This window comes from Neolamprologus brichardi, chromosome 1 (assembly GCF_056152115.1).
Source record: "Neolamprologus brichardi isolate AB-2024 chromosome 1, ASM5615211v1, whole genome shotgun sequence".
NCBI classification, from domain to species: Eukaryota; Metazoa; Chordata; class Actinopteri; order Cichliformes; family Cichlidae; genus Neolamprologus; species Neolamprologus brichardi.
In genome coordinates, this window is record NC_142104.1 from 27,040,332 (window position 1) to 27,060,538 (window position 20,207).

The following is a 20,207-nucleotide window of genomic DNA, read 5'->3' on the forward strand; positions in this document are numbered from 1 at the left end:
ATTGTAGCAAAACTTCCATACAAGTTACGTGAAACTTGTTGTGTGTGGTATGCAAGAGCGAGGCGACAGAAGAGTCAAGTTCAAGGACTTGGTGGAGTTTATTAATAAACAAGCCAAAATTGCACTTCACCCTGTTTTTGGTGACATAAAGGATAACATCACTGCTAAACCATTCACCATTAAACAAAACAGTAACAGGGATCAGAAAAGGGTTATAATGAAGAAGTCATTCACCACCAGTGCCATACCATTGGACATTCAGGAGAAAGACACAAAGCCAATGGAAAACACAAATTATGTGAAACCCACTCCACAGGCATGTCTGTTCTGTAACGGTGGGCACATCATAGACCTGTGTGGTAAGTTTAAGGGCAAGCCACACAACGAAAAGTTGGAATTTTTGAAAGGCAAAGGACTGTGTTTTAGCTGTTTGAAGCAAGGTCACATGAGCAAACTTTGTAAGAGAAAGGTGAGCTGTGAGGTATGTTCTCTTGCTCATCATACATTGTTGCATATCAAGAAAAGGGACACAGATGCAGACACAGAGAAGAAAACTAAGAACAGTGAAAGTCAAACGATCTTAAGTGCCTTTGTCTGTGCAGAGTCTGAGGACTGTGGGCCAACTGGGGCCGGGGAAGATGACTGCACACTTGCAATAGTTCCTGTACAGGTCAAAGCCAAAAAGGGAAGTGTGGTAGTGCAGACTTACGCCTTCTTGGACCCAGGAAGCTCTGCCACATTCTGTACAGAGACATTAATGGACAAATTGAAGATCACTGGAAGGAAAACTGACATACTACTGAAAACTATGAATGAAGAGAAACCTGTCTGTACTCATGTAGTGTCAGGCTTGGAGGTCAGTAGTTTATCTGGTGACGACTTTATTGATCTGCCAGATGTCTTCACACAAAGGACAATACCTGTAGTAAAAGAAAACATACCCCTACAGAAGGATCTCGAAAAGTGGCCTTACCTTAAAGAAGTAAAATTGCCTCGAATTGAGACTGACATTGGATTGCGTATCGGCGCAAATGTACCTAAAGCAATGGAGCCTTGGGAGGTTATAAGCAGTGTAGGTAATGGACCGTATGCTGTAAGAACCAAGCTAGGTTGGACTGTGAATGGACCTTTGAGAGAAACTGGCTGTCATGCAGACAAGAGAAACCCAACCAAGGCTAATGCGAACCGCATATCAGTGAGCCGTTTAGAGAACCTGTGGCTTCAACAGTTCATGGTGGATTTTCCAGAGGGAGGAAAACATGATGAAGTGGAAATGTCAAGAAAGGACCATCAGTTTATGGACATGGTCATGGAATCTGCAAAACTGATGGATGGTCACTATACAATATGTCTACCTCTGAAGAACAGATTGGTCAACATGCCAAATAATCGCTCAGTCGCTGAACAACGAGCACGTAACTTGAGGCTTAAATTTCTCAGGAATGACTGCTTCCGACAAGAGTACACAGACTTCATGGAAGACCTTCTTAAAAAGGGCTATGCAGTACAACTGTCAAATGATGAACTGGCGCACAAAGAAGGAAAAGTGTGGTATATACCCCATCACGCCGTGTACCACCCTGTGAAGCAGAAATTAAGAGTTGTGTTCGACTGTGCAGCATCCTATCAGGGCACATCCCTGAATGATCAACTTCTTCAGGGTCCAGATTTGACTAGCAGTCTCATTGGTGTTGTCATACGATTTAGACAGGAACCTGTTGCAATTATGGCAGACGTTGAAGCAATGTTTCACCAGGTGAAGGTGCCCGACGGTGACTCTGACTTACTCAGGTTCCTCTGGTGGACAGGTGGCGACTGCAATCAAGCTTTGACTGAGCACAAGATGACTGTGCATTTGTTTGGGGCCACATCCTCACCCAGTTGCGCCAATTTCGCTTTGAGGAAGTGTGCTGAAGACCAGAGTAGGCAGTTCAAAGCTGAAGTTGTTCAAACAGTCTTGCAGAACTTTTACGTTGATGACTGTCTCAAGTCTGTCGCTACGGAGGAGGCAGCTATATCAATGTGTCAAGATTTAATGAAAATCTGTGCCAACGGAGGCTTCCGTCTCAACAAATGGGTGAGCAACCGAAGGAAGGTGCTTGACTCCATCCCAAAGTCTGAACTGGCAGCAGAAATGAAAACCCTGGACCTGGATAATGGCAAACTTCCACTTGAGAGGGCCCTTGGTCTCAATTGGTGTGTTGAGTCAGACACATTCAGATTTAAGATCAACATCAAAGATCGCCCATTCACAAGAAGAGGACTTCTTTCTGTCATTGGATCAGTGTATGACCCATTAGGCATTTTGGCACCAGCAGTCTTGCCAGCGAAGATTATCCTGCAGGAATTGTGCAGATTGAAGATCGGGTGGGATGACGACTTACCTGAGCACATAAAGAGGCGGTGGACTGACTGGTTAACCAGCCTTCCTGCTTTGGAACACTTCTCAGTTGCAAGATGTTTCAAGCCCAAAGATTTTGGAAATGATGTATTTACACAACTACATCACTTTGCAGACGCAAGTGAGGATGCATATGGCTCAGTTAGCTACCTACTCATGCGTAACAAGAGCAATGAGACACAATGTGCATTTATGATGGGCAAGTCCAGAGTGGCACCTCTCAGGCCCCCTACCATACCCCGTCTGGAATTGACTGCTGCTACAGTAGCCATTAGGATGGATAGTATCCTGAGAAGAGAGCTACAGCTGAACCTTGCAGAATCAGTTTTTTGGACAGACAGTACGGTGGTGCTCCAGTATCTCCGGAATGAGACCACGCGTTTTCGTACATTTGTGGCAAACTGAGTTGCAGCTATCCTGAAAGGCTCTGATGTGGAACAGTGGAAACACATCAGCACGGACAAGAATCCTGCTGACTGCGCCTCAAGAGGGCAAAGAGTAGATGAATTTATGAAGAACAGAACGTGGGTGTCTGGGCCAGATTTTCTTCGCAGTCCAGTAGAGTTTTGGCCTAACATTCCACTGAATTGTTTGGAAATCACTTCTGGTGATCCTGAGATCAAGAGAGCCACAGTAAACAAGATAGAGGTGGAAGAAAATGTTGCTCCATTCAAGAGACTGATAAATTACTTCTCATCATGGACAAAGTTGAAAAAAGCGGTGGCGTGGTTCCTGAAACTTAAAGCCTTACTTTGGAGTCTCTGTCAAAACCGTAAAGAGCTATGCATAACCAGTGTGGAGAATAGCTTTGACAATGATCGACAGCTGAGGCAAAGTCAGATTGACAGGACAAGCTTTAAGCCTACACAAATTTCAGTGGAAGACCTGAATCAAGCAGAGCTTGATATAATCAGATTTTGCCAAAAGGAGAAATTCTCAGAAGAGGTTTCAGCTCTACACAAGGGACAAAGTGTAAAGCGCAATAGCCACTTATACAAACTGAACCCTGTACTACAGGAAGATCTGTTGAGAGTTGGTGGAAGATTGAGCTGGGCAGCTATGCCGGAAATCGCTAAGCAGCCTATTATCCTGTCTAGAGACTTTCACATTTCTGACTTAGTCCTCCAACAAATACATGAAGAAACTGGGCATGGAGGGCGCAATCACATGCTCTCTGAATTGCGACAGAAATTTTGGATCCCAAATGCCAACACAGCCATTAGAAAGATCATCGCAAAGTGTGTGACATGTCGTCGCTTGCATGGAAGAGTTGGGAAACAACTGATGGCTGATCTTCCACAAGAGCGAGTGTTGCCAGATGATCCACCCTTCACCCGGGTTGGTGTAGACTACTTCGGCCCATTCGAAGTAAGACGTGGAAGAACCATCTTAAAAAGATACGGTGTTATATTCACTTGTTTAGCAGTTCGTGCAGTGCACATAGAGCTGGCCTCATCATTAGACACAGATTCATGCATAAATGCAATCCGGCGCTTCATAGCACGGAGAGGACAAGTGAAGGAGATTCGCTCAGATAATGGGACGAATTTTGTTGCTGCCAATCGTGAGCTGAAGGAAGCAATCACTGACTGGAACACTTCACCATTTCAGCATTATTTCACCAGCATGGAATTAAGTGGACATTTAACCCTCCCACTGCTTCACATCATGGTGGAGCATGGGAGAGGTTGATAAGATCAATACGAAAAGTGCTGAATTCTACTGTGAGAGAACAAGTTCTGGAAGAAGAATGCCTTCATACAGTTTTATGTGAGGCAGAGTCGATCATCAACAGCCGACCAATCACCAGGGCATCAAGCGACCCAAATGATTTGGAGGCTCTGACACCTAATCATCTTTTGTTGTTGAAAACAAAACCTTCATTGCCTCCAGGATTGTTTGACCAGAATGACCTCTATTCACGACGTAAATGGAAACAGGTGCAATATATGTCCAATCTATTCTGGAAGAGATGGACTAAAGAATACCTACCTCAGCTTCAGGAACGCCAGCGGTGGGCCACAGCATCAAGAAACTTTGCAGAAGGAGATGTCGTTCTTCTTGTGGACGACTGTGCACCACGAAACTCATGGATTATGGGAAAGATCATCAAAACAGTTCCAGACAAGAAGGGTCTCGTTCGCCGAGTCCAGATAAAGACAAAGACTAATGTTTTGGACAGACCCATCACCAAGATTTGTCTGCTTGTGGAGTCTGAATGGGCTAGTGGTAAAGACTAAGCCCCTACGATGAGCCATGTGCTAGCAACCTCTGGCTCTTTCCTTCTTTCTCTCTTTCCTTCTTTTCTTTCTTATTCTTTTTCATCTGTTCTTTTGGAAATGGACAGAAACCAGCCTTAATATACTTTGCAAAGCTGATTGGCAAAGTATTGGACAATTCATTTGTCTATAAATAACATTTTGTCATGTGTTTAAACATTGGATATGTCTAAACGTGGTTCATATTAAGTTTGTAAAGTTAAAAAGTGTGGTAATTGTTCTAAGGCAATACATTATTAAAACAATTAGGGGCCGGTAATGTAAGTGCCAGACGTCTGCTTTATATTTTTATTTACGATTGAGTTCATGTTTGTTTTATAATTCATAGATTCATTACAAGTCATCTTTTCAGGATTAATAAATGTGAAAATATATGTGTTTACATAAAGTAATTTTAAGTCACTGTTTTGGGATTGGAACCTAAAAGGGGGTACCTCTCACTTTAAGTATGTAAGTGCAATAGTAGCATGAAACCCTGTGTGAGAGGGAAGGGGAGGAGCATGGACAGAGAGGTTAGGAGTCTCACGGTTTTCTGACCGTGTGCACAGGTAGTTTTGGATAACTGCTATTTTTTGGAACTTTCATGCTTATTTTGGAAGGAGTTCATTGTTACATCTTCAGTTTGTAATAAATAAACAGTCTTCAAATCATAATGCAACTGGAAGCATTTCTTTTGGAAACCAGGAACACGCGTCAGCCATAGACTCCCTTTTTTGAACTTGGTTTATTGGAAATTACCTTACATTAACTGTCAGCGTGACTTTGACAATGTCATCACACCCTACAAAAACCTATTATTTCTCCACAGTCTGATTTCATCTCGTGAAGTTGTTCCCTAACAGGAAGTTTGGAAATGTAGTTATGCAGTGTTAGAGAACAGGACTGTAGAATGGAAAAGTACTTGTCGTGTAATCCCGCTCGCTTCTCTGTAGCATTTTATATGAGAAGCAGGTGGAAACCAAGTTGGCAGCTTTGAAATATGGTGGTCTCAACCAGAGCTACATTTAGCTGGTGATTCAAATCCCGCGTCCCCAGCACTTCCAGTGAAATCCAGTCTGCTTACTTGGACTTTAAAAGTGGCACGTAGATGTGGCGGCACGTCTTCTCCGACAAGGACCAGGTTTTGGACGGGGCCAATCCCCGATCAAGAACAAGGAAGAGGAGGAGGCCAAACTCTCTGCCAATAATTTTTATTGAGATATTTTGTAGAACAGGGGAACCAATGATTACAAAAAAAGTCCGTAAGTGTTCTACATGCTACACCTTAACCTAATTTCATCATGCTTGCCTGGAAAAAGTACATAGAAATTTAACAAACAAAAAAACAAAAAAAGTACAATTAAAACTGACGTACATTATACTCACCATTAACTGTACTTTTAACTGTACCTTTCTCCTGCCTCCATGCACGCAACTTTAATTTTATTTTTTTTACATTTGGATAAAAAAAAATTAAGACTTTTAGGCGCTTCTTTAAACCATAAAATAATTTTTTTCCACTATAGACAGAACGCACCCATTTTTTAAAAAAAGAAAAAAAAAAAGATATCCATTAGAACAGTATTGATGGAAAATGGAAAGCCTCGACTTCAACATAACACATGAATATGCATCCTACCTTAAAACAAAAGAACACTTGCACGCCCGTATAGTGCCAAAAATGAAAATGGAAGTCTGCCCAACTCCTCAAATCTTCAAGAATCACATTGAAATAACACATTTTGATAAAATAAATAGCGCACATTTTGCTAGAAATAAATAAATGATTACTGAAACACCTCACTATGTTAATTGCTAAAGTGAGACAGATTTCATCTACGCGACCACTTCATTTCATGGTATGAGGATGGTCATGTGTGTAAAGCACTAGTGCGGCTTCGAGTGTCTCTCGCGGCTGTTACCTTGAGGTAGATAACACATTTACATTAACGCCTACGATAATGGTTGCTGCTGGCATCATGTGTCAGATTTACAGTATGAAAGGGTTTTCAAGGAAGCTTTCTTCAGGGAAAAAAAAATGTCAGAAGGTCAAAGAATATTTTAAAAAGAAGGAAAAACAAAAAAACATGACGAACAAGACACCCCATCCCAGGAAAGGCTGTTTGAGAGCACTTTAAAACCCCACAGCAATGTTAGCGTCTACCTTCCTTCTTTATGTCACACCCAAAAACGGCCAAACTTCATCTCTTAAATCCTCTCTACCTCATCCTCCCTCCTCTAGATACTTCTTTCCCGCTCCCCTTTCATCTACAGTACTTAAATGTGCGACTGACATGCCAGTATAGCAATGAGGGTGTAGACATTAACCCATGAAGGCCTGGTGATCAAGGCTCAGAGTGATGATCAAAACTCTTTAAATAAAATCACCCTTTTCGACTCTTTAAAAAAACAAAACAACCATAATAATAACAAAATAAAGGTATGAAATGATTCAAGTACAGTATACCATATTATTTAAAAAAAGCAACATAAAAACAAAACTGCCTAGATTTTGCACTGTGAGGAAGATATACATTTCCTTAATTAAGATGTTTGAAGATGCTGCTGTACGTTTTGTGGGCAATTTGTGGGGAGCATTTGACAGCGCAGGGGGTGAGGGACGCCTGGATGGATTTTAGAGGCAAGTCATCAGTGCTGTCAAAGCCAGGAAGGGCCAGAGAGTCCAGCTGCATATTGAGCACAATCTCCGTGCTTCTGTCAAGGAAGCTCTCGTCTAGCTCTCTCACCACCGGGGACCCAATCTGCGGGCTGGCAGTCTCGGAGACGGCTTCTTCCCTCCTGCTGAACAGGTGGTCCAGGTAGCTGGTGTAAGGGCTTTCCTTCTGGAGGTGGTCCTCTTTGCCAATGTCCCAGCACGCTTCGTCTATCAAAATGTCGTTCTCTCCGACCGTGTCCCCAGAGCTCTCCCAGGGGCGAGCAGGCCAGACGCAGTCCCCGCCGACCACTCCCAGCCCTCCGCCACCTAGCTGGGCGAGATTTACCAGGCACTTCTCCTCCTTCTCCTGACTTATGGACTTGGACATAGAGGTTGAGCGAGGAGCCTCGAGCTGGGAGACAGAAAAGTTGAGCTCGTTCAGGAGGCCCACCTCGTTCAGGAGCCCCACATCGTTGAGCAGGGTCACCTCCTGACAGGGCTCCGGCTGCAGGCTCAGCTTGATGGTGCTGGCAATGAAGGAGTCAAAGTCAAAGCCTTGGTTCTGCTGGCTCTGAGGCTTTTCCGTCTGGTGTTTCTCTTGCACTTTGTCCTTCTCTACAGGGCTCTTCTCTGCCTCCTTTAATGCGATCTGAGCCTTTACCAGCCCATTCTTCTCGCATTTGCTCTTGGACTTGCGGTCTGCCTTCTCCTTGCTCTGCTGTTCCTTCCAGTTGGAGAGGTCGATGATAAGCTTGGGTTCGTAGTAGTGGTTGACTTCACTGTCTCTCCAGATGAGGTTGTCCAGGTAGGAGGGCGACACAGCCTTGTAGTTACAGGTGTGGCTACACTGCAAGTCACAGTATTTGTTCTCGTGATGGTCATCCTGCCAAGATCTCTCTAGTGGGAATGGGGTTGAGTAGTCGAAGGACGGCTCGTCCAGGAACTTCTCTCGATCTCCATCAGCATATTTACGAGGATCCACCTGGAAAGAGACAACAGCCACCTTTCAAAATCTGATCATTTAAGTCAGTACTGATTTCAATCCAATTTATATTAGTAAGGAATGAGCACTCTTGCACCTAGCTTTTTTCCGATATGGATTAAGCTTATCCAAACAAAAATACATGTAAAATTCAAGGAATTTTCTCTGAAATAATGTTTATTTATGTTAGCAATAAAGCTCAATCCATGAATGGGAACCCGGCCTTAAGGCTTTTATTGATGTATACCGCTTTAAGATCAATCCAATACTTGCTTCCTTGCCCAGAATTAATCACCCTTAAGGTTCTGAAAAAGCAGTGAAAATAGTTTTGATAGTAGTATTGACGCGTTTGTCAAAAATAACTCACCTGGACGACCTCTTCGTCCGTTACATCGGAGAGTGCCCTTGGGTCAACCTGAACTTCGTCTGGGTCATGGGTGCTGTGCAAGTGCCAGTCAGCTTCTGAGAACTGGCTCTCATGATACCTAATGGAGTAAGAAATAGAAAGACTTCATTAGCAACAGTCATATACAGACTAAGTTTGCAAATAAACTCTAGTCAAACAGTGAGAGCTGCTCACTTGCAGCAAGCACAGCAAAACAAATTCCGCTGAAGTTAATCCCAAGAGAATATGTGAGAGGGAAATAAGTGAGAAGGCACACCTGTCACAAGTGTGGCTGTGGCTCTGGTCCATGAGCAGGATATCATCTACCTCATCCTCAATGTGAAAGGGGTGCAGAGACACAGGCTCATCCAGGGGGAAGGAGTAGTCAGCCATATAGGGGTGTGCCAGGGCCTCTTCCGCAGTCAGACGATCCATGGGGTTAAAGGTCAGGATCTTCTCCAGGAAATCAAGGGCTGTAAAGGAGAAGGACGATGAGATTATCAAGATGGAAATACGAGATGTGATCTACGAAGTACACGACCATGACCCCGGGTTCACAAGCACTTCATAAGGCTCCAAGTACTTCTGATTAATTAAAGTGGTACTTACCCTGCGGACTGACATCAGGCAGCAGTTTGGCCAATGGTGTGTGAGGCTTGGTCATGTCATTGCGGATAAAGACGGGAATTACGCTATGGAGCTCCTGGCGGTCTTCGTCTCGTAGTACAGGGATTGACTCCAGGATCAGCTGCATCTGTTCCAGTTCATGGGCTCCTGAAACAGCAAACAGAAATATTATGGAGTTTTTTAGAAGAGAACCCATGACTCAACTTCTGCATGACTGAGGGAGTTTGAGTGAGGCAGCCTCGATTCCCATGATCTGCTTCAGATCATGGGAATTGAGATTTCATTTGCCTTGTGGTCAGCTCAAGGCTGTTTTAACAAGAACAGTCTCTCCCTGCACCGGCCGAATACGCAAAGTCAAACCAGACTGTCTGGTTTACCATGTGTTTAACAGACTTAACAAATGAAATTAGCATGTGTCATCACACCTATACTTAACATTTACCTCTGTCACTTGAGCCACCTTAAAGACTGATTTTACACAAGGTGTGAGGAGTGAGTCTGACATAACAGAGTGAGTCAACATTTACCTGCAAACAGGGTTTTCCCTGTGAGCATCTCAGCAAAGATGCAGCCAGCAGCCCACATGTCGATGGCTTTGGTGTAGTTGTTAGGAGAGAGCAGCAGGCGAGGAGATCTGTACCACTTTGTGACAAGACCTTCAGAGAGATGGCCCTGTCGTGGTGGGAGACCAGACATTAATTGTAACCCTCTAAAAAATACATTACAATACTGGAAATAGTGCAGCATTATCGTTATTATTATTGTTATTATTATTATTATTTTTTTTATGAGTGACAAGTTACTTTCAGTTTGTCTTCATTCAGAGGTAAGATGCTCATAAGTCTGCAGTGATTCACAATAAAAGCTATGATTACCCTTGTTTCATGTACCTCCACGTTTGCCACACAATACAGGTAACAGGAGATGTGACACTATCCTGCAAGTCTGTGCTAAACATTCAGAGCCCTGTGCCATCTCCTTAACAGCTGTACGCTGTGCTGGTCACGTACACCACACAGCATACAAAGACCCCCCCCCCGCCCAAAAAAGAAGAGACCAATGAAAAGAGGGGAGATCAGACACGCAGGCCATGTCAGCAGTCTGAGCAGGATAATACCCCACTGCCACTAACCTGCACTCAAACAGTGCCTGACTAGTCACAAGGCCAGGAGGGCACCAAGCATAAAGGAAGCTGACCTCTGTATGTGTGTCTACACACTCAATGGGGGGAGGGGGAGTGGTAAAACAACACCCTTGCTGCGCTCTCCCCCCCCCCCCACATGCAGTGGTAGTTTGTGGGACCAAAATGGACTGCTCACCACCGTGGGAGGCTCCCATTTCTGCCCAAATTTAGCCACAAATACTTGATGTCATGCTATCCTTAAGTGCCTGCAAGCCCTTGTTTTGATGGGACCTATAAACGACACAACATGTATTCCTTCCTACAGGTAACCAGCTAATCCGTCTGTCTGAGAGAAGATTGTAAAGAGGTGGGGGGAATTAAGAGATAGTCTGGCACATAGACAGGTCATACCTAGTGACTGGGACCAGAACCCATTCTGAGAAGCAGCTGGTAAAGCCGACCTGTGAGATTGTGCTTATGGGGGAGAAACACACACAACCAGCTTAACAGAGAATGTAAATTAGGTTAGCTTGAACGAGTCATTGCAGAGAGTAAGGACAATGCGTAATGGACTCTGAACTAAAAGGAACAGATTAAAGTTTGCCTACCAGCTAAGTGCATAAAGTGCATTAGGTGAACCTTCCAGCTCAATTCTTTTACAGATTTTCAAGCGGACCAGTCACCATAAAGCTTTAAAGCATTAACAATGTCAGTACCTCCAGCAGCAGCTGGTGAATAACTTCTTCACCGGATCTACATCAGCTCAGGCTGACATTTAATGATTCACAACTAGGCCTCTCCATGTGACAGGCTGCGGTTAGTCAGAGCAACCTCAAGCAGGTTTAACCAGATGTCAGTAAAGGTGGCTTCTGGAGAATCAGAATGATCCTCCCCTACCCCCCAATCCAGGATAAAGCTGTTGATTGAAAAATAAGTAATCAATTTTCTTGCCAAGACAGATTCACTTCAGAGTTCAACTGTCAAGTACTAAATGAGGAGGATGTGCGCCTAATAAATAAGAAAAAAAAAAACCATTTCCATTTGGATCTTTGGCTTCTCTGAATAATTTGTGATACATCTGCTTGCTGCAGAACAAGATTAAACTACTGTTTAAAATCAAGAAAGTACAGGGTGGAATAATCAAAACCAGCTCTCTAAAACTCATTGAGCCTGAAGTCAACTTTGCTGCATTTATTCTGAATCTTGTAAAGTCTGGCACCAGACAGGCCCAGTGGTAGCTAAATAACTGGGTCAAGTATGCTTTTTATTGCAGCTGTGGCTTAGAATTGTTCACTTTGATGAATGTGTGGCAGAAACAAACCTTGTTAAGGTCTTTTATAACATTCCTAACAACGTCACGGCTATCATCTCTATAGCACCTCAAATTACTGAAAATTATACCAAGCCACAGGCAAGCACAAGATCACACTTTTTCAATATTTAATAGTCTGACAGGAAACATGCAAACACAACTGTTTCCACTGCACAAAATTATGCGAATGTCTGACAAGTTTGCCACTTTTTTCTAGGCGTCATAAAAAGACAAACCTTTAAATGGTTTGCCAAGCCAAACGATCTCTCAGTGATAAATCACTAGAACAGCAAAAACTAGACTGGATGTCACTTCTAGAGAATGTATTTCTGACACACTCAAACTGCTTAACTTAGACACACAGTAAAAATTGTTGAAGCCTCAGCAATTCTTGTTTAGAACTGTTAAAAGCTTCTTTGAGTGACTTTTGGTTCAGCTTAGTCTCTAGCTAAAGTTTGGGACAAGACTGAAAGCAAACGCAGGCTTTAGATCAGATCAAATAAGGCTCTGAGCAAGGCTCCCACAACGAGACAAAGGGCTGGCTGGGAAAAGGAGGGGAACTGGGGTTGGAAAAGTTGGATGAGTGCACGTGAATTTTTGTCATTCTTGAGTATGAGCCACTATTAGGCGAGACCTCAAAGCTCACAGACAGACAGAAACTGTTTCCCCACAGAAACAGGTAGTTGTGCTTAAACCAAAGCTATGCAGGATTATTAAAAGCCTAAAGGGAACCATGAGCTGTTGATGTCTTTTAGCCAAGGCATCATAAGAAAGAAAAAGCGTGGGAGGAAAGGATTAAACAAACGCCTCGTGAATGCACCACTGATGCATGAATCCAAGATCACATTACCGAAGCTAAACTAGAAACTGAAGTTCACTGAAAAAATAGAGCTGCTTTTTTTTTTTTTTTAGAAATGATGTTATTCAAATACATTGCACTCCAGCATCCAACCACTGCGTCTCGGACCCTATGCTGTAAATAGAGGGTGGTCGTGAAAGAGCATTTGTCCCCCAGTGAATGTGGCATGTGGTCAACAGTAAAACCAACTGTTTTTTTAACACCTTCACGCTGTGCCACTGGTGTGTTATCTGGGGGTGCTGAGTTCATTTTTAAACACGCCTCATTTGTTCTTAGACACTCACTTTAAATGAGTCTAGGAGCCATACAAAGGTGGTTGGTAAAGATACTAGCTTAACATTGCCCCTTGGTACAGCTATTATCACAAAAACAATGAAAAAAAAAACCCCAAAACAAAACCAAAACAAACAAAAACACAGTAAGGAGAGCTTCATGGAAAACCAGTTAGTCAATCTGACTATAGCGTTTCCATCTTTGAGCAAAACAGCAGTAATCTGCTGCAGTACATCTTTGAGCTCTGACCCCAGGCAAGCAGCTTAAGGAGGGAAAAAATAAAAACTTCTCTAAAGCGTCTGGCCTGCTACAGACACCAAACTGTGAAGCTCTCATTCCTTCCCAGCAACTATTACCTTACTCTTCCTAGTGCGCAGTGACATACTGTCTCAAAAGACATGACTCATATGAAAACAGTCAGAGCTGAAAATGTGACTACATGACTAAAACGCAGTTTTCGTATTTAACTGGCAATTAAGCCAGTTATGGTAAACAAGGGTGCGTAAGTCTATTTTGAGGGATGCATTGTGTGGCAGGAGCCTGGAAGAGTGATGGATATGAATGAGACAGTACCATCCAGAGAGATCACCCATCACTTGAGCCCCATTTCCCTTCTGTGACTAATCCGAGACACATGCAAGCATCTGACCACCTTAGCGCCTCAAGAAGATCCGGGCAGAGACACAGAGGGAGGGACAGGCTTCCCAACCTAGATGTCCTCACATTACACCACCATATGGCCATCAACTGGAATTTCCTCATCCCTTTATAAAGGTGACATCAACACACAAGAGCTACACAGGCCTCCCACCTGGCTGCAATTACACAGGCTGATCTATACTCTTCTGGCACTGAAGACAGAAACAGCTTCTTTAATGCTACAATTACATTGCTTCACAGAACAAAGGAGGTTTTATAGAAAGCATTAAAATGTGTGCATTCAACAGATGGGGTGCCAGCATTTGGCTTTTTAAGCATGTGTTTACAGTAAGCATCTTTCAGAAACCAGTGAAAAGCCATCAACAAAGAAAACAGCAAGGGACACAAATGTCTTCACTTCTAAAAGTCTCATGCATGAGAATTTGCTTATTGGAGCAATGACCTCATGCAAAGAACTCATGCAAAGCATTCTCCTTTCAGATGTAACAAATCCTCAATTTTTATTTTTTAAGAGCAAGATGTCCACAACAAATTGTTGAAGCCTCAAGCCTTTGTCAGTTTTCTCTAATAGCTGATGGAGGCGCAACGTTGAACTCTTCCGGTTTTGTGTCATTGTTAAAACATTCCCCCCCCACACACACACACACACACACACACACACACACACCCCTCCGCTGGAGATCCTATTGTAGCACGTCTTAATTAAGCCACATTATCACAAACTAATCTCCAATTCTTATCGTCTATACTTTTACATAATGGAAAAGAAACGTTTCCCACGGCTTTGTTTTCAACCCTCACTTATGAGAAGGGAAGGCGAGGCCTTACCTCAAGGAACCACATCCTTTCTAGCTCACTTCCTGCTCAAAAAACTGCGTCACCCTGGGGAGTACCACATTACTGGGCAATAAACATCTCGTGTCAGAGCAGCAGAGCACTCGTATATGGGCAAAGAGTCCACCAACGCTGCTATATTTGTTCTGCTTTGCGCTGTAGCCTGTGCTGCATTATAACCACCCATCATAAACCACAGCAGACCAGCAAAACTCTGCAATTGGTCTTACCTTGTGAGAGTAGTGAGGGTCCATAATGCGCGCCAGTCCAAAGTCCCCGATTTTAAGTACCAGGTCCTCCGTGTTGACAAACAGGTTGGCAGGCTTGAGGTCACGGTGCAGCACATTGGCAGAGTGGATGTATTTAAGGCCCCTGAGGAGCTGGTACATGAAGAGCCGGGCGTGATCCTCTGAGAGAAGGCCCCTCTCCAGTAGCTGACACAAATCAGTCTCCATGTACTCTTGCACAATGTAGACGGAGTTGACCTCCGTAAGAGACACCACATCCTCTGTTAGCCTGCGACCGCTGGGGCCCAACGTCTCAAACACCTAGTGCCATAAAAAGGAGGGTATGTGTTGATCATGAAGTCTTTTCATTTTCTGTCACACCCAGATAAAAAAAGATAGCAACGTTTTCTTTTTTTTAAACTTTGAACCTCCCAACATACCTTGACAATGTTGTCATGGTCGAGGCGTCTGATAATCTTGATTTCCCGGAGGGCGTGCTTGACGCTCTGGGGGTCAGTCAAGATAATTTTCTTCACGGCTACACGCTTGTCACAGTCAGTGTCAACTGCTGAGAACACGAGGCCATTTCCTCCGTAGCCCAGAGGCTTCAAGTCCATGTAGCGAGAACCCAGGTCAAAGCCGTGGATGTTCATCAGTGACTCAAACTTCTCTGCCATAATGACTTTGATTTGTGGGCTTCTACACCAAGCTTCTGCTATCTCTAATGTTAATCCTCTGGCCCGCTTCAAGCCCAATTTTCGCACTTAAGAGGAATCCCCGCCCACCCCTTGCTTCAGAGGTTCGGCTGACCCCTGTACAGACGACTACCAAGTCACCCCCTCTAGCTGTCACTGTCAGATGCAAGGTATTAATGTGTAGTCAAAGTTTCCTTCCATTTTGAGTAAGGAGAGAAAATTTTAAAGTTGAATTCATCCTCCAATCCTGAATGTGTGGATATATTTAAATGAACAGCTCTAAGTAAACTAGTGTTTGTAGACGGCAAATGGAATGGTCTTTGAGGCAAATTAAAGCGCACTGGCACGATCTTAAACTATAAAAACACGTAATTGCATCCTCACAGTGCAAATACATTCAGTGTATGACTGGTCCTGAGCAGCTTCATGTGAAATGTGCGTAAACGCACTGCTAATTCTTTTCTTTCTTTCTTTTTTTTCCTTTGTAAATATATGTATAGATCTGTCTGTATAGTTTTCCTGTCAAGTCACGTCGTCTATAAAAATTGAAATGAGTCTGGCCTTTAAGTCTCTAAAGTAATTTCTCAGCCTCAATGATCAGGTGGCTCTAGCTCGCCACAGTCGCAATCAAAACTATCCTCCATTTTACTTGGATATAACCTGAAAGACAAAGAAAAACAAAAACAAGAAAAATAAGTGTGAGAACACATGTAGGGTGCCAGAGCGAACTGGGTTTAAGCCCATCATTTGACACATTGTTTCCGTCTTCTATGAAGATGTCTCACTCTGTAAGGCTGACATGTGTTAGGGATTTCCATTAAGCAACAAGCTGCCTCGCTCGGCCGGCTTTTGAACGCGGTGACATTACGAGAAGCTAACCCCTCCCCCGCTCCCAGCTCCAGTGACGCGCCTGCTAGTCCGGTTTTCTAGGTATCGTTAAAATTAAAGAGATAACGTTTAGAAGCTTCACGAAGATCAGTATCCACGAGAGTACACGAATACTACACATTAAAGACGAATAACCGTATTCACAGCGCCTACTTTTGGCCCTCGCCCGGTCTCTGTTGACTAGCTCGCGGGGGAGAAAAAAAAGCGAAGAATGGCAGAGTAACGGCAAGCAAGCGAGAGACCGCCGTTGATCTAATTTAGAACATAAACACGACCACCCTTTGACGTTAACATGAGCTAAATTATATGTGGAAAACATATCTCACTACATCACTCATTTTATATACTTGAAAATCATTAAGCCAGCGAGAAATGTGCCGACAGCGCGAACAAAGGGGTCGTTGTTGGCGGAGGCTTCTGACTACGTGGTACAGCTTTCCTAGCGCTAAGCAGCACAAAGCCGACGTCGATTAAACGGCTCGAATAACAGCGAATCCTCAGCGAAACCAACATAACATGTAAATAATAATCAGAATCTACATATAAAATGTTACTCACGGTCCTTGTTTGTTGCATTAGGCGGGCTATAGTTTTAATCAAACCCAGACGAGGTTTGACTGCGATCCGCTCCCGGTGCTATGCGGATCTGTTGCAATCGCCATTTAGGCTAGGTAGAGAAAGGCAGCAGCGACGTCACAAGGCCACCTTCACTGACTGTCGGAAAAATGTCTACTACGACTACGAGTCTTCAACAAACAATTTATTTTTTACTTATTTGTTGTTTTCCCCAGCTTTTAGTTGCATACTAGCAGTTATTTACAAATAAATATTCCTGATTTATTTTTAAAATTATTATCAACCCACTATTACATCGATAGAATGCTGTAATTATGTCTAGTTCTAATACCCTAACCCCACTCTGGGTTCACTGGGTTCATTATTCAGACAACAACATGCAGTGAGTTGGCACTGCTTCATAAATAATGAAGTTTAACTTAGATCATTTGCATTATTTCTAAAAATCATGAATTAATCACCTCATGTTTCTGATCATTTTTATTATCACAGAATCACAGCTGTGTCATATTACTCATAATACATGTATTAATATTTTAGCAGTGTAATGAACAATTAAGTTGGTAAGCAGCTGAAATGTCAGCAACTGGTGATTGAATTGGTTAAAAACAAATAAAAATAAAAACACAAAAATAATCTATTGTTTCCAGCCCAGACCTTTGACAGTCGGATATATTTATAGGTGGAGCTGTAAGCTCCGAGCAGTACTTGAATACAGCAGGAATCATTCAAAACATTTGAAGTTGGAGTTCATTCCAGCTCAGTGTTTGTGTTTATAGTCCAAGTGATAGCAGCACTGTACCACAGGCAACCTCACCATCACTTACCTCACTATCACCTCTTGATGCATGCAAAGTTCAACCAGCCGTAACTGCAGGCCATTTTATAATAGACTAACCCCCAGAAGTAACAAACCTCTAGAAAGAGTTTTTTGTTTTGTTTTGTTTTTTGTCACTTGTTCTATTATGCAACATAAAATGAGGATGCCACAAGATAATGGACCAGGAAGAACATTCTGTACCCAGCCTATTTGATCTCCTATCTGGAAATCTGGGGGGTGGAAATACTGCATTATAACCTGCAGAGCAGATACAGCTGTTCATTTTAGTTGAAACACCTCAGTGCATCATTTGCTTACGCTTTGCTCTTTAGTATTTTACATTTAAAATTTGAGTTGTCCTCCAAATAGAAAATTATTGCCTATTTATTGCCTCTCAGAATTTCTGTTGAGAAAGCGTCATCCCTCTATTTTCCAACCATTGTTAAATTTTACTCAAGGCAGCATCAATAGTAAGAATGGTATTATTTGTCTTTTCTTTGCAAAACGAAGCTGTTTTCTAGCTTTTGTTTCATTTTATTTATTTTTTTTAGTGACGCGCAGTAGTGGTCTTGTCAGTGACTTAAAAAAAAACAAAAAACCGGACAGGTCACTCACATGCGCCATGCGAATTTACTCCCTTTGGCACCGACAGGGTGTTTCTCTTTTAGCGGCCCGACATCACGTCACATCAGATCTCCGCGAGGATTACACATCCCGAGGAAAAGAAGTGAAGAAATCAAATACGGCACTGATTTGATTCCCTCATTCTACGGATGGTCCCGCGGAGCGCCCGGTCCTCCCTCTCTGTGGATGCTGTGAATGGAGGGATGGAGAGGGAACGGGTGGGTGGGCAGGAAGGAGCATCATAGCCGCAGAAGTCTACATCAGCATCCGCATGCAGACCATGTGAGTGCCCATGTGTCCGACAATGCGGCTGGCTCTTACGGGCCGGGGTGGGCTCTGCGATGGAGAGAGAAACTACATGCTGCCGGAACGTGATGCGACTGAGAGAGAGAAATGTTGGGAAAAGACACGATATTGTTCACCGCTGCTCTGAACATCAGATTACGATTGGGCTATGTTACCCCGTCCATTAATGCTCCCAAAGACGTAGAGCTATGTAATTACGTACTTTTATCAGCTATATTTTAAAAGCATAAAGATCTAGCTGAGGTGTATTTATTTATTTATTATTTGTTGGTTTGGTAAATCTATTATTTATAAGCGGCTTTTCTAGAAAGATGAGTGAAACTGCCTTTAGAAACTGCATTGAGTGTGCTTGTAAAAAGTGATGCAAATGTTGCCAAAATGATCCTTTATTTGATTTCTGAACCATCCTCTACAGAAAGGTCAGGTAGCAGCTTCACTGTCTTTGCTCCAAGTCACTTCCTTTGAGCTGATCAGGTAGAAATCAGAAAGAGAGAACTTCTCTTTACTGACATCTAGTCCTTTTGCACTTAATTCACTGATTGTGTGCGATATACAGCTCCCTCACCCCCACGAGTGCTCTTTTCTCTGTGTTATAGAACCAAGAACGGAGGTCAGAAGATAAAGTCACATATTGTGTCTTTCACAAGACCCTGCCCTCACGTTTTGATCACGTTGGAGACAGAAGATCCTGACTTCTGTTACTTACATTTCAGCTATTAATGATATATCTCCGCAGGGTCATTACACTCTGTGCTCCGGGTTTCCTCTCTTTTATCATGAGATATAAGAGAACTGTTTCTCCAAGTCTTACACAGAAACGTCTGACTGAGATGTTGGTAATTTACTTCTGTTTCTGCCAGTCTTTTAATCATTGGCCCAACACAAACACAGCACTATTGCGGTCCATCAGTGTTGTTTGCTGCGCACAGAGTGTCTCATGTGTGGAAAATGAGTGTGTGCACATGCTGTCAACCTGCTTGTCACAGTGGTAAGAGTCTCTTACTAAAACACACACTTTCACCTTTAAAGAGTATCTGAGTTTATCTCAGCTCCATTTCTGGACATTGCTATCCTCCTGCATGCATCCCCTGTTTTATTATGTTGAACCTGTTCTTCATTTATACAAAGTCTGCACAAAAACTAAAATGTCCTCAGCTCTTGTCACTCTCAAGCTTGCTCATTCCTTCTGGTCTCTTACCATGGTTGAAATTCTCCAGTGACGAATGGAGCAACATGGTGCATGAGTTAATAGTCCATTCAGAAGAGTATGTTTTATGTCCGTCACTCCTAGTCCGAAAGGCAGAAAGCTTGAAAGACCCAGTGCACTCCACCGTCCGTTTATATGTGTGTGAATGTATTCTCAGAGCCTTGGCGGTGTGTTATCCTACTCCATGTGCCCCTGGTTGTGAGGTGGAGCTCCATGGAAAGTTAATATAGGCCAAGCCGGAGAGGGGAGGAGACTGCACTGTGTATGGCTTGGCCTTAGACAGAGCAGTGTGTCAGACACACCGAATCCACCTTTCTCTGTCTCTCTCTCTCTCTCTCTCTGCCACTTTTCTTACTCTTTTCTCATTCTTAAAAAAATCCCCGTTATTTTCAGATTTCTTTCTTCAGAAAAGAAAAAGTGTTAATTATCTGTAGCCTGTCCTGAAATAAACTCTTGCTTCTAGGCAAGACACTCAGGAGTTATTTGTCTTTTTT

At 43.1% G+C, this 20,207-nt stretch overlaps 1 protein-coding gene across 5 annotated transcripts; it reads right to left on the reverse strand.

The window, feature by feature from the left end:
• Nucleotides 1-5,854: 5,854 nt before the first annotated feature.
• On the reverse strand, nt 5,855-19,898 carry mapk6 (mitogen-activated protein kinase 6). Of its 5 annotated transcripts, none has more exons than XM_006793940.3 (9): nt 19,705-19,898; nt 18,192-18,389; nt 15,038-15,952; nt 14,601-14,918; nt 9,837-9,981; nt 9,292-9,456; nt 8,960-9,155; nt 8,665-8,782; nt 5,855-8,297 (listed from the first exon to the last, which is right to left on the reverse strand). In XM_006793940.3, the coding sequence occupies exons 3-9, from the start codon at nt 15,272-15,274 to the stop codon at nt 7,200-7,202; spliced, it is 2,277 nt and encodes a 758-aa protein (XP_006794003.1). In that variant the 5' UTR covers nt 15,275-15,952; nt 18,192-18,389; nt 19,705-19,898; the 3' UTR covers nt 5,855-7,199. The 5 variants fall into 5 exon arrangements, with proteins under 5 accessions (XP_006794003.1, XP_035765001.1, XP_006794004.1 ...); XM_035909108.2 differs by having other exon boundaries at nt 18,192-18,580; XM_006793941.3 differs by lacking the exon at nt 18,192-18,389.
• Nucleotides 19,899-20,207: the final 309 nt, after the last annotated feature.

Coding starts and splice junctions, on each gene's coding strand:
- mapk6 (XM_006793941.3), bottom strand. CDS start 15,274: ATGGCAGAGAAGTTTGAGTCACTGATGAACATCCACGGCTTTGACCTG. Junction 9,982..14,600: donor ACCCTCACTACTCTCACAAG/GTAAGACCAATT, acceptor CCACCACGACAG/GGCCATCTCTCTGAAGGTCT. Junction 9,457..9,836: donor AGGGAAAACCCTGTTTGCAG/GTAAATGTTGAC, acceptor TTGCTGTTTCAG/GAGCCCATGAACTGGAACAG.